The 12779-nt window shown below is 36.0% G+C and overlaps 1 protein-coding gene across 1 annotated transcript in view; it reads right to left on the reverse strand.

The window, feature by feature from the left end:
- MOSPD2 (motile sperm domain containing 2) overlaps positions 1-12779 on the reverse strand; it is a 38040-nt gene that overhangs the window by 11782 nt on the left and 13479 nt on the right. The window contains exons 6-9 of the mRNA XM_064475065.1: positions 8377-8437; positions 7142-7180; positions 5979-6103; positions 1247-1417 (exon numbers count right to left, since the gene is read on the reverse strand). Of these exons, the coding sequence (XP_064331135.1) occupies positions 1247-1417; positions 5979-6103; positions 7142-7180; positions 8377-8437 (396 nt within the window). The remainder of the gene's footprint in view (positions 1-1246; positions 1418-5978; positions 6104-7141; positions 7181-8376; positions 8438-12779) is intronic.

Below are 12779 nucleotides of genomic sequence, written 5' to 3' on the forward strand. Positions count from 1 at the left end.
GCTGGATTACACTGTATACGTGAGAAAATACCATGAACCAAATCATGAAGACTGGGAAAAACCAAACAAACAAAAAACCCAAAAAGCGAAACCTTAAGTAGAAAGCTGAAGTCAGCCAAGCAAATTAAAACCAAACACACACTGAGGCTACTAAGGACCACAGGCATCTCACACTGAAGCGGAATTCTCCTCATTTCCATATTTAAGAATCAGCGCTTGGAAGATGGGCTACAACCAGAACAAGCTGCTGAGTCCAATGGTCAGGAAGTCACCATGGTTATGTAATGTTTTCTTTTGACTTTAAGGTCAGTGAAATTACGGTTTTTTTAATAGCTGGCCAAGTTGCAAAGAACAGCTGGACTCCTTAAAGTAAGCTGTGTGTTTCAAATTATTCTGACAAAAACTTAAAACAGTAAATGAAACTGAAAGTGTGATATTAAAGTATTCTACTCCATTTAACAGAAGTTTTGCAATTCATATTCCAAAATTAATTATGGCACTAAAGCAATGAATTTCAGATTTTCCTACTGTTTTCAAGAGCTATATCCTCACTGACTATCATTGCATATTACTATATATAACTTCATATAGACTTCTGTAAAACAATGCTTTTATCTTTCTGGATAAACACCACTGCAGGAAGATTATACTGTAGAACAGGATTGATGGATTAGGGGTACAATTTATCCCGAGACTAAATGAAAACTTTTATACATTAAGAGTTTATCAATAATTTAAGAAAACAAATTAACATCCAGGAAAGTATAAGTTAATATTAATGTAATAATATTATAAATTAATATTATAAATAGAACTGTCAGTATTTTCTCATGTACGTACTTAAGCACCTGAGAAAACTAGGTGTATTTTAAGACGTACACTACTAGATATCCCAAGATTAAAAATAAACCGACTAGAAAGACGTAACCTTTGAAAGCAAAACACAAAAACCTTTTAAGTGACACCTTACATTCACTATAATCCAGATACATTAAATATTTAGTACACATTTTACTCATTCAGGAACATGAAACTGGTCTTAACAGGCTAAGAAGCAAGGTTGAAACTGCAAGTATAATTTTCAGTTTTACTGGGTTCTTTTGTCAAACTGGAAGGGGGGTGGGGTGGGGCAGGACGGGACACCAGACAATAAACCCCAAAAATCAACACACAAAGTAAAAGCCTGACAGGGAACAAAAATTATACCCCTCCTGTCCCACTTGCCTCAACCTTCAGAGTTAGATACCTTTTTCTGATTAAGGTTTTGTTCTTCACTCAGCTCCCCAGTCTCTTTGCTGTCCGCATCTATCTCTTCTTTACTTTCATGCTCATCTTCACTAGTAATGGGTCCATTTTCACATAAAGGAGTCTGAAAATCATCATCAACCAATGGAGGATAACTGTACTTGAAAGAATCCTAAAACATAAGGAGATTTTTAACAGACCAGTTATTTAGGACGATGAAAAGTGCCTTTTCTAGTATTTTTTAAAATGGAAATACTATCAATTAATTTTTGTTTCCCATGACTTACATGTTTCATTTATCCATTTTAAGTCAGACACCTGTGTTTTTATTTTATCATCATTAATAGACAAATAAATACAGTTACCTAATGAAGCCACTAAATCGTAACTACTGTTATTACTTATAGTCACAGCAGAACTGTAGAATCTGGCCTACTGCGTATCAGCATTCAGAGTCTTAATGCTGAAGTTTTGATCTTAGTTCTAGGAAATGTGATTTAAAACTTATGACAGCTATTTCTAAAGAATGTCCCAAAAGTAATGGAAGATTTCAGTTCTTCTTTGTATTTTAGTTTCATAATAGCCACAGCTTAAAAGCCAAACCAAAACTACAAAACAACCCCAAGCAATCCCTCAAGTTTTAACTTAGTGTGTGGACCTTTAACATATCCTGCAACTCAGTCTTTGGAATGCCAGATCAATTTAAAGACCATATTCAAGACACCCAAGTAACACAGAAATAGCAGTCTTAAGTTCTCAATGCTTCTACAGTAAAGGTACCTTTTTTTAATTGGAGGATCCACAAAACCCAGTTTTTGTTAATTAGAAATACTCGTAACATTCTCAAAATAGCTTTATTACCTCATGTAATACATGCAGGAGTTGAATGCACCATTAGCAAGGTAGCTGATGGTACCAAACTGGGAGGTGCTATTGACTCTCTTGAGGGACAAGAGGCCTTGCAGAGGGATTTAGATAGATTGGAGCATTGGGCAATGATCAATGGGATGAAATTTAACCAGTCAAAATGCCGGATTCTGCACCTGGGATGGAGTAATGCCAGGCACAAGTATAAACTGGGACAGGAGTGGCTGGAGAACAGCCCTGCAGAAAGGGATCTGGGGGTGCTGGCTGACAGCAGGCTCAATATGATTCAGCAGTGTGCCCTGGCAGCCAAGAGGGCAAACTGTGTCCTGGAGATCATCAGACACAGCATAACCAGCCGGTCAAAAGAGGTGATCATCCCACTGTGTCCAGTGTTGGCACAGCCTCACCTTGAGTACTGCGTGCAGTTCTGGGCCCCACCATTTAAGAAGGACGTTAAGCTACTTGAACGTGCCCAGAGGAGGGCAACAAATCTGGGGAAAGGGCTGGAAACATGCCCTGTGAGGAGCAGCTAAGGACTCTGGGCTTGTCTAGTTGGGAAAAAAGGAGTGCTGAGGGAGACCTCATTGCTTCTTACAGCTTCCTGAGGAAGGCAATGCTGACCTCTTCTCCCTGGGATCCAGTCATAGGACACGTGGGAACAGTTCAAAGTTTCAGTGACACGGGGTTATCTACTAGCAGGGTAAAAACTCAGACAGGTGAGTAAGACAGATTTATTCAATGCTTGATACATAGCATTGAATAATCCTAATAATTTATTAATTCTAATTGCTTTCTTTTATAGCAGATGTAGAAACTTTACACTACTGTGTTTGGCAATTGTGGTAGAGAACTTTATCACAGTAGTGATATTTTCTAAGATTACACGTACACATTGGCCATGAAATCACATGCAAAATGCCTAGGTGATGTCTTAACTTCAGGCCACTGACCTATGAAAGGTCCTTCCAGGAAAATAAGCTATAGGCTATCAATTCAGACACCCAGGGAATGTAGTACACATATTGAACAACACTGGCACCAGTGGAGGAAGTCTTGGATTTAACAAGGATTAACTGTCCATCTCTGACAAAGGAAAGCTGGACAAATATACAGACTAAAACCCTACTGTATGTACATGTCTTTCATCAGTGTGTACATTGTATCTACATCAATCTTGCACAAAATATTACTGAAGAGGCAAGGGATCTCCCTGGCCTGCCAGAAACACGTATGTCTTAAGAACTGCCCTGTTCCACCACTGATATCAACAGCTGGAACTGGTAGAACATGGGATACAGCAGATTTGGAATCCAGGAAAACACTGATTTAGTATACGTTTATTAAAGAAAATGATTAGCAAGTGGCTTTTGAGCACCTAACACTAATTTTCCAGATGGCTTATCATTAGGTTGCTCCTACATCTGCTTTGGTCAATTCTAGCAAGTTCTCCAAGACAAACCTACTATAAAGAGACGGGCATCTGTGCAGTGTAGACAAGAACCACTCATGGCCAAGTACATGGTATGCAATCCATAATCCTCTTGATTAGCAGTATGGCAACAGCCACAGCCAACAGATACTCATGAGGGCTTGAATGGAACTTTCATTTATATTCCACAGTCCTGCAAAATCCAAGCTTCTGTTTTCCATAATTAGTTTTAATACTTTTGATACTCTGGAGAAACCTTTGTCCATTATTTGTCTAAAACCAAGCAGGTTATTTTCCTCTTTTCTCAGCTGGCTGACAGAAAATCCTTGATCAAACGATATTCATGCTAAGGAAAGCCTCAGATTCACCTTTGAGAGACCCTGAGACACAATAAAACCAAAATATATTTAAAGATAACTTGACTGAGATATTGAAGCTTGAAGACTTCCAATGGAGACACAGAACTGTTCTCTTGATTAAGCAAAGTAATAATTGACTCCAAGTTCAACGTTATTAATTTTATTTCCAAAATGGATTTTTGTTAATTCCAAAACTAGCCTGTAACACTTTTCTTGGATACCTAGATTCCACTGCAGTTACGTTCTCTGTATTTCCCCAAAGTACTGAGCCAAATGACCTGCTCCACAGGTTGTTTGCATCTGGCAAGACCTGGCTCTTTCAAGATGTGTCCCAATAGTGGACACACAGCAGAAAGAGGATGAGAGTCTACTTATGGCTACTGTGTTGAAAAAAAAGGCTGAACAGATACGCTGTGCTCTTTAACTGCATTATGCTAGCTGCAAATATGATATGTTCCTCAGTGTGTGGAAATCAAAGATGACAGAAAAAGAGTTGGAAGGAGGCAAAACAAACCCGAAAAACCAAACGCTTGAGTGGAAAGTGATGGGAATGAATTTGCGCAAGTCAGATAATGCCTTAAAAAACAGGCCTGACAACACTCATACTGGTGAATATATTCTATCTTCAGACTCTAGTTGCCTGAAGAGAAGCCAAGGTTAACCCCATCAAGAAAAGTTCACTGTATGCACTGAAGAAATCTTTGGAATGAGGATATTTAGCAAAGCCACAAGCTTCTTTCTTTAGAGATGTAATTAGCTATCAGATAAGATGGTTTAAAAAGTAGACAGGATATACTCAGCTCTAAGGAGGAAAAGAACTTTTTTTTCTTCCCCTCTATTGCAACAATAGGACAATGCTGTGGGAGCTAGGCCCAGAAGCACTACTACACCCCATTCAAATTCTTTCTGAAGCTACTTCAGCCATCATCAGCCCTTCAGTCAATGCCCCATCCTGAAGTTCAGCAATTTCAGCTTTCTCTAATATGAGAAAGTTCTTATATGAGACTGGGGAGTTAGGGCAGCAATCTTCTATGGAAAAAGACAGTATCATCTTCTCTCCAACATTGTCATGCGAAAGCACTTTTTAAAGGCTGCTACTTTCAGTCAAATAAAAACCAAGGTACCTCAATCTTCATGCTCCCAAAAGAAGTTTCATATGTTCTGGCTACCAGAACTCTACCTTGAGTTTATAATTAAAGGAACATGGCCTCTCCTACTGTTGCTGAAGCAGAGTCTTTCTTTTCTCCATATTGTTACTGCTGTAAGTCCAAAACCACTTCAGAAGAAAAAGTGGAAAAGAACAAGTAAAAATAACTCCTCTATAGTGGGCTTATTCCATTACCATAAATGGTCTACAGAAACTTTAAAAGGAAAAACATCCTCTTTCTGCAAATTCTATTATAAAGATTTTGCAAACTAATTTACTAGCTTTGTGAAAAATGAAACCTGTTGTACAAGATGCTTGTGCTGTTTTGCTATTTAAATTGCACTAGAATAGGATCTGGGTTCTGTCAAAGCGATACTGAATTATAGCATACTCTTTGGAGCTCTAATATACTCTTTAAAAAAGGAATCTTCTACAGCCATGTCTTTAAACGTAGCCCTAAAGCCAACAAACAGAAAATAATTGCCATATGATTGTCTTTACTGAATCATAGCTTTGGAGCAGGAGGGAAAAAAAAAAAAAATCTCAGAGGGCCATGAAAGCTCTTTTCTGTTCACAGAACTTGTTTCATAAATGAACGCATAATCTCTAACTCATCAGATGGGGAGGGGGAATAGTAGAATGACACTCAAAATATAATTTTTTTTAAAGGTCTGAAAAACTAAGTGATTTCCAATGACTTGAAAGTGGATGAATGATTCAGAAAAATTATTTCTGTACTTAAGACTGCCAGATATCAAATCCTCATGAAGTTAATCCATTTTATATTAATGGGATTTACAAATTATCATTGGCAGAACAATTTCAAGAAATTTCACACCCATGAAGTGCCAACTCTGTGTCCTACATAGGTAATTTATACAGGCGTATCTCAATCTATCACAAAAGGACCATGAAATGTTAATATACTTACAGTTCCACCCATGTGAGGTGGCAGATACTCTCCACTGATGTATTCCTGCACATCACTCTTGTTCGTGAACTTTAACATGCTTATTGCATCTGGGCCAAGCCAACCTTTCACAATTTTAAAAGCAGCTTTAAAAAAAAAAGTATACGTAAGTTGTCAGGAAGGGGTTTGGTGGGTTGTTTTTTTTTTGTTTGTTTGTTTTTTTTTCTTTTTTTTTTTTTCAGTGTATTGGTAGACCTTATGGAACACAAGTGAACTACATCCTGTAAGATATGGCGGGACCTGCTCTGAAAGTATCCGTTGTACTGGGGATGAACAGTGCAAGGAAAAGAATATTATTTACACAGAAAATATTTTATGGACATGCACTTTTCCATAGATGAATGCAGACAGACCACAGACTTCCATGAAAAGAGTATCTTTGATTTAACAAATGACAACTTCGTCATCTTGGAATTTAGCCCAGGAAGTACTCGGGGGTAAAAGCAATTGTATTTCCAAATCTGAGTGAGGGAGGTTGGGAAAGGCACGTACACATTCTCCCTAGCTGAAATGTGTTGCTGCTTTAAAGGTCACTTGTTTAGATCTACAGAGTATTTTCAAACACCGTAGTTATTTCAGTGATGGTAAAACATGAATATATAGAAAAATATAAAGGCAGCATAAAAATATTTATTCATATGGTAAAAATACAGGAATAGCATGTTTAACCTGTACATTATAATTAAAGATAATTATTGAAGTACACACATCACAACATATGTAACAATATCAGTGTCCTGTGTCAGGCATCTATCTTAAATTATGTGTTTTATTTTTTGGCTGGTTATAAGTGTCCATCATTTACTGATAACAGTAGTCCTAAACCATGAACTTTAAAATTACTACAGTTGGAAACATTCAAGGAATAAACTATTTATCAAGGTCTCCCAAGCTTTAAAGATAAACAGGATGAATACGGACTCCATTTAAAGCATGATTCAAGTACAACACTAGAAGAAAAACCAAAAAGTATTGACAGATTTAAAGATGCATGTTTAACAAATTCTACCATTTAGCTGCACCTACAGAGAGCACAAAAAATGCCTCCTATTTATGCTAATTTTAAAAAGTTATCATGATCTAAAAACAAACAAAAAACTCCCAACAAAAACCAAACAACTCACCATTCATTATCCATGGCATTTCAAAGATGACTATCTTTGCTGAAAAGACAAAAAGAAAAGGAAATAATTTTAATACCAAGTGTTACATATTTCTCTGTTTAAGAGGAAGGACAGAAAGAATGGTCATATAAAAAGCGAATTTTTTAGAAACCTCTATGTTCACTTCTTTGTAGAAGTAAATTTTGTTTTTAACATGTATAAACCTATTTCTGTTGCTGGATGAAGAGATTAGCTGTTTGCGTAGGAAACAGTTAATAAAGTTTTAAGTTATACACTGTTTATATACTTCTCTGGGATACTACTTTTCTGACATACCATTACTAATAAGTAATCACCCCAAATAAGGTGGAGAAAGGCAAGATCTCAACTTGACCTAGAAAAGCAACTACTGAATGGAAAAGAAGCACCTCTTATTCCCAAAGAGGAAAATAGCAAGAGTCTTTGTAAATCTACATTTTTACAAGCTTGCTTTGTTTTAGCAGAGAAGCCTAAGAAGTTAGTACTTTGACTCAGAAGTGTCCCAAAATTTTTCTCTTGAATGTCAAAAAACCAAAAACATGATGTTGCACTTGCCTTTATGTTTGATACTTGGGCAAGGTTTTGAACTTTGATCACCAAGCTGAAATCTAATATTCAGAGTTTAAGCAGTTGCTGTACAGAATTTAAATATTCGCAGACATATTTTCACCTAAAATTTATAACTCATGTAAGATGAGCTGGCAAAAACTATTCAGTGTTTGCCCATCCACAAAAAAAAAAAAGCAGGCAAATACTCAGGTTTTTCTAAGTGTGCACACAAACATGCCTTAATCTGTTCAGAGTAAACCACTGCTCCCTAAAATTTTCTATAGCCATTCATTCTTTGTTCCCTGAAGACTCTTAAAGAACACAAACTCATGCAAATTTGCAAAGCTTCTACATAGGTAACAAGGAGCAAAAGAAAAAACAAGCCAATTCAGTTCTACCAGATGCTTATATAAATTTTAATCTTTAAAAACACGTCTTAGATTTATTTCCTGAAAACCCAGCTGATTTTTGATGAATGTGAAGTTTATTTACAATACAAAGCTATGTTAACTTAAGAGCACAAAAGTATTCTGAATCCGTAATGTCCACGTGTCCCATGTAGTTACCACATAAAGCACATACAAGAAGACTTGCCATCATCTGCAACATTATGAAATGCTCTTATTACACAAGTCTACAGTGCTTAAGGTGTAATATACAATACTTACTGAGGAAGTTTGGGTAATAATCTGTAAAACAGTTGACAATAAACCGAACAAAATCCAAGTCCTAAAATAAAAGCACAGAGTAAACACAATGTAAATCAAAACATTAAAAACAGAGGCTTAGTTAAGCGAAGGTATATACTGAATGGCATAAGATACTTTTACTGTAATCATCTATATTCAAATTTTACACATCCTACTAACATCCAAACTCAGCGCAATGCTTTTCACTTCATTAAATTGCTGCAGGATTGTGGTCAAACTTCACTTTATGATCTAAGAAAGAAGTCAACAGACCTATTATCAATGCAATAAGTTAGGTATCTAAGCTACTGCAGAGTATCCACAGGATTTAAACTGTATAGGAAAGATACAGGAAAAATAAACATTTACCTCTAAAGAAGTTTGACAGATTAACTTAAAGCCTTACAAGGGAGAGCACTAAACATACTGAAATCTCCCTGTAATAACTTAGCTTGCATATTGTTCAATATACTATTGCACTCAGCATTTTCCAGAGAAAAAAAAAAGTTTCACTTTTAAGAGAAATTTTGGTTTTAGTATTAGTTCATAGTATGCAAAGAAATTGCATGCAGAGGCAGCACTCAAAGGAACTGCTTGTATACCACCCATTTTCAGGATGCTTCCATCCAATGAGCGGTCACACAAAAATAGCACAGCTAAGCCTCCATTATAAAATCCAGGTATAATAGAACTGACTGCCCAGTAAAGGGCAAAGAAGATGTTTTATGAAACAGGTATAGATAATAAAATCAGAGATGCCTTTCCACAATAAAGTACTACAAAGGAGACTTTTAGAAATAGTAGAAGATACATTGCCAATGAAGGATCCAAGCCTGTCGTAACAGTAAATTGCTATGGGGAACAGGCTTCTAATATGATGCAAACACGCTATTACAACATTTGCGGACAGACAGGAGAAAAACCCAGCACCCTGTATAAGAGCATTACCCACAACCTGAAAGCTTTATTAGTAGCTTCAGTAATTAGAAACTAACTGAACTGAAAGCTTGATATTTTTAGGTAGGAGACAGAAGGTAGCCTTTGATAGAAACATTTATCCCAACTGTTGTCTGTTGCTTGTACCAAATGCAGTATCTTTCATTTAACAGCATAAACTCAGCAATGGATTTTCGAGCAATGATTAGAATCTCCTGAGCGTTAACAAGGATGCTGCTCTTTATTCCACTGCCTATCCAAAAGCAGCACTATCAGATACCAGGAGGATGGATCCATTATTTTGATGAAAGTCTGGAATTAGAAGTACAGATTTCAGCAGACCATTCAATAACTGCATCTATTCTAGTTACCTGAACTGGTGTGACAAGGCATGAGCTATCAGAATTACCTGGCTGCATACCGATCATAAAAGCTGACATAGTAGATGTCCATAGCAATGGAACAAACAAATGAAGTATGCTTTGGCAGAGATCTCAGAAATTCTTTCAGAAAGAAGTTCCTTCAGGATAAATTTTATCAATTACTCCACATGGCTAAAAACAGACATTAAAAAATAATCCTGCTCTGTGATAAATCCACAAACTACAGAGCAAGTCTGTACAATGAGACACTTATGGACAGCACTTTCTGAGACTCCCAGAGATGTAATCTCAAAGACACTGGAAAGAAGTTGCTTCAGAATATACTCCACAAAACCCAAATCAAGTTGCTTTTTCACATGAAGGAAACTACTGCAATCCTTTATTCTTGTTATATAGAACCATGTCTCCAGTATCAATATAGAGCTCTCAAGGCACAGGTAAGAGCAGCAATACTGTCTTGCAAAACTGAATTACACTGTATTTATTTGTCAAAATATCTTTTCAAAAGCTTGTGGCCATGTACTGCACAGCTGCAGGGTCCTAATGTAACATTAACCATCTTTCCTGGAAAAGCCAGAAAGCAAGCTTTTTTTTTTTTTTTTTGCTTATATTTAAATGCATTCCTTCCATACCAACAACAACAAGAAAATAGAACTAACAAGATACAAGTTTTATCTATTCCTGTAAGAACAACAGGACAGTATGGCTTTTGTAAGGAAAATTTCAGTATTCTACAGAAATATAATATTCTTCCTAACCTATGAAGAGTCTATAGGATTTTCAATTATTAGAGTGAATCTATAAATATCTAATGATAGGCAAGAACTTGCAATCTAAAACGGATTCTTTCTGCTCTTGAAAGTGGGTGCTAAAAATGTATTTTTCACTACTGAATGCAGCTAAAGAGAATGACAGAGAACTCTGCAGATTTTCATCTATCTATATTAAAATCACACAAATGTCACCTCCCCCCCAAAAAAATCAAACAAAAAAACCCACCCTGATTTAAGTTGCCTAAGTTGAGGATCAGTAAAAATGTAGGTGGTGATATTGTTCCCATCTTCTAAACAAGCTTCTACAAATCAAATCTTAAAGATGCCTGCAGTAAACTATGGGTTTACATTTATGCTTTCTTTATAAAGATACTAATAGGTAGAAAACCAGACCCAAAGGGAAATACTACAACGTACATTCACTCCTAAATATACACAAGTTAAATAACGACATTTTAATTTTCAGATTTCAGAAGAGGACCTCAACCCAACAGGTAAGCTGCAGCTTCATTCTATGCCATTAACCAGATCGAGTTCTACTGGTGATAGTAGTAGTGTATCATTCAGACTGTATTAAGAGCAACTGTAGGTAAAGCTGTACACAAGCTGATGCCCAGACTCATACCTAAAATGGATCATAAAAAACCCCAACCCCACCCCACCCCACCCCAAAAAAAAAACCCCAAACAAACAAACAACCAAAAAACCCAGACAGATCTGGTAAATTTAAAGATTCGCTGTAAAGATGACAACATAAAACGAAGATCACACCCGGTGCACTTAGAACTAAGTAAATCTAGTGATCCAGATATTAACCACAACTTCCAGTCTATGACAAGAGCAGCTTTTGAACCAGGAGATTTTAATAAGACACACTTGAATCCAACTAAGAAACAATCTTAGGAACAAAATGTGTATTAAAAAATTTCTAGAAAATATACAAAAAGTCCAGATGACAGTGTGTAACCAGTCAGTGTACATATGAGTGCTGACAAGGGAGAAGTATTGGAATCAAAAATTCTACCTCAAAGCAAGGGAAGTAAAAAAGAACCGCAGAAAATAAAACCCACAGCACGCAGTTGACAATATTGTCTTCAACTGCAATATATTTACAAATAACTCCACAAGGAGCAGTTTGTCTTTTGGTCCTCATCCAAGCGTTGATACAAATGACACATGAATACCAATGGACATCAGCAAAAGATCCCTATCCCAAGTTTACTAAAGTACTTAAACAAGTGAATCAAACTTATTTCTTTGTATCTTTGTATTTTTGTAGGTTGAAATGCATAATCTCAGAAAAACTGTTCCCAATGAAAATATACTAAGGCAATTGTTTACCTCCTGAAATAGATAATATAGCACTTTTACATCATAATGAAAAATACCATAATGCGCTGATTCAGACAGACCAGGAGAAACCCTACTCTACATGCTATAATGTTGATACTACTTATCTACAAACTCAGTAGTTTAGCATCCTTCAAAGAAACGCAGGTGTATGGATGCCAAGTTACAACAGGTTCAGACTGTGCAAAAATCACTGAAGCAAAAGCAAATAATGGAGTATCCTCAAACACTATGAAATTCCAGAAGTCATGTAAAAGCAGATACTTATGTGCTTTGTGAAAGCTTTAATTAAAATGAAAGATACTTGAATACTGGTTTTCTAACCAGTAGTTTCCATGGGGAGGAGTTTGAGGGAAATTTTAACATTTCACAGCAATGTTTTCAGTATCAGTTTATGAAATATTATGGCCAAAAAGACAATAAAAAAAGCTTCTGAAAATTCAAAACCCCACAAATCACGTTAAGTCTTCCACTTTTCCATATAGGTACAGGACTTAACTGTTAAGACCATAAGTTCAGGAACAGTTCTCAAATACATTTAAGTTTCATGTAACATACATGAACAATTTGCTAAATTCCAATGAGCATCTAAACTTAAATTAAACTGAAGTTTAATTCAGGCAGGGACTTAACCCAATTCTATGTATAACTACAATAAATCACTAAGTAATTCCCAAAGCAGACTACTGCCTTGACATGTGACTAATTGGTATGGAATTCTTTTTCTCTCTCTTTTTTTTAATACTTGTTTTCAAATACCTAGAACATGGATTTTCAAGTACTTAATTCTGGAATGTTTTAAAAATTTATGAAACTTCTAATTTTGTAAATTATTGTAAAAATGGAAAGTAGTTTTCTGGAATAGTTTCCAAAACTTGTGTAATCCTCTTGGCTTCTGTAATGATTCAGTTCTACAATTACGTAAAAGGCAAAGGTAAAA

This window comes from Phalacrocorax carbo, chromosome 1, assembly GCF_963921805.1.
Source record: "Phalacrocorax carbo chromosome 1, bPhaCar2.1, whole genome shotgun sequence".
In the NCBI taxonomy this organism is placed as follows: Eukaryota; Metazoa; Chordata; class Aves; order Suliformes; family Phalacrocoracidae; genus Phalacrocorax; species Phalacrocorax carbo.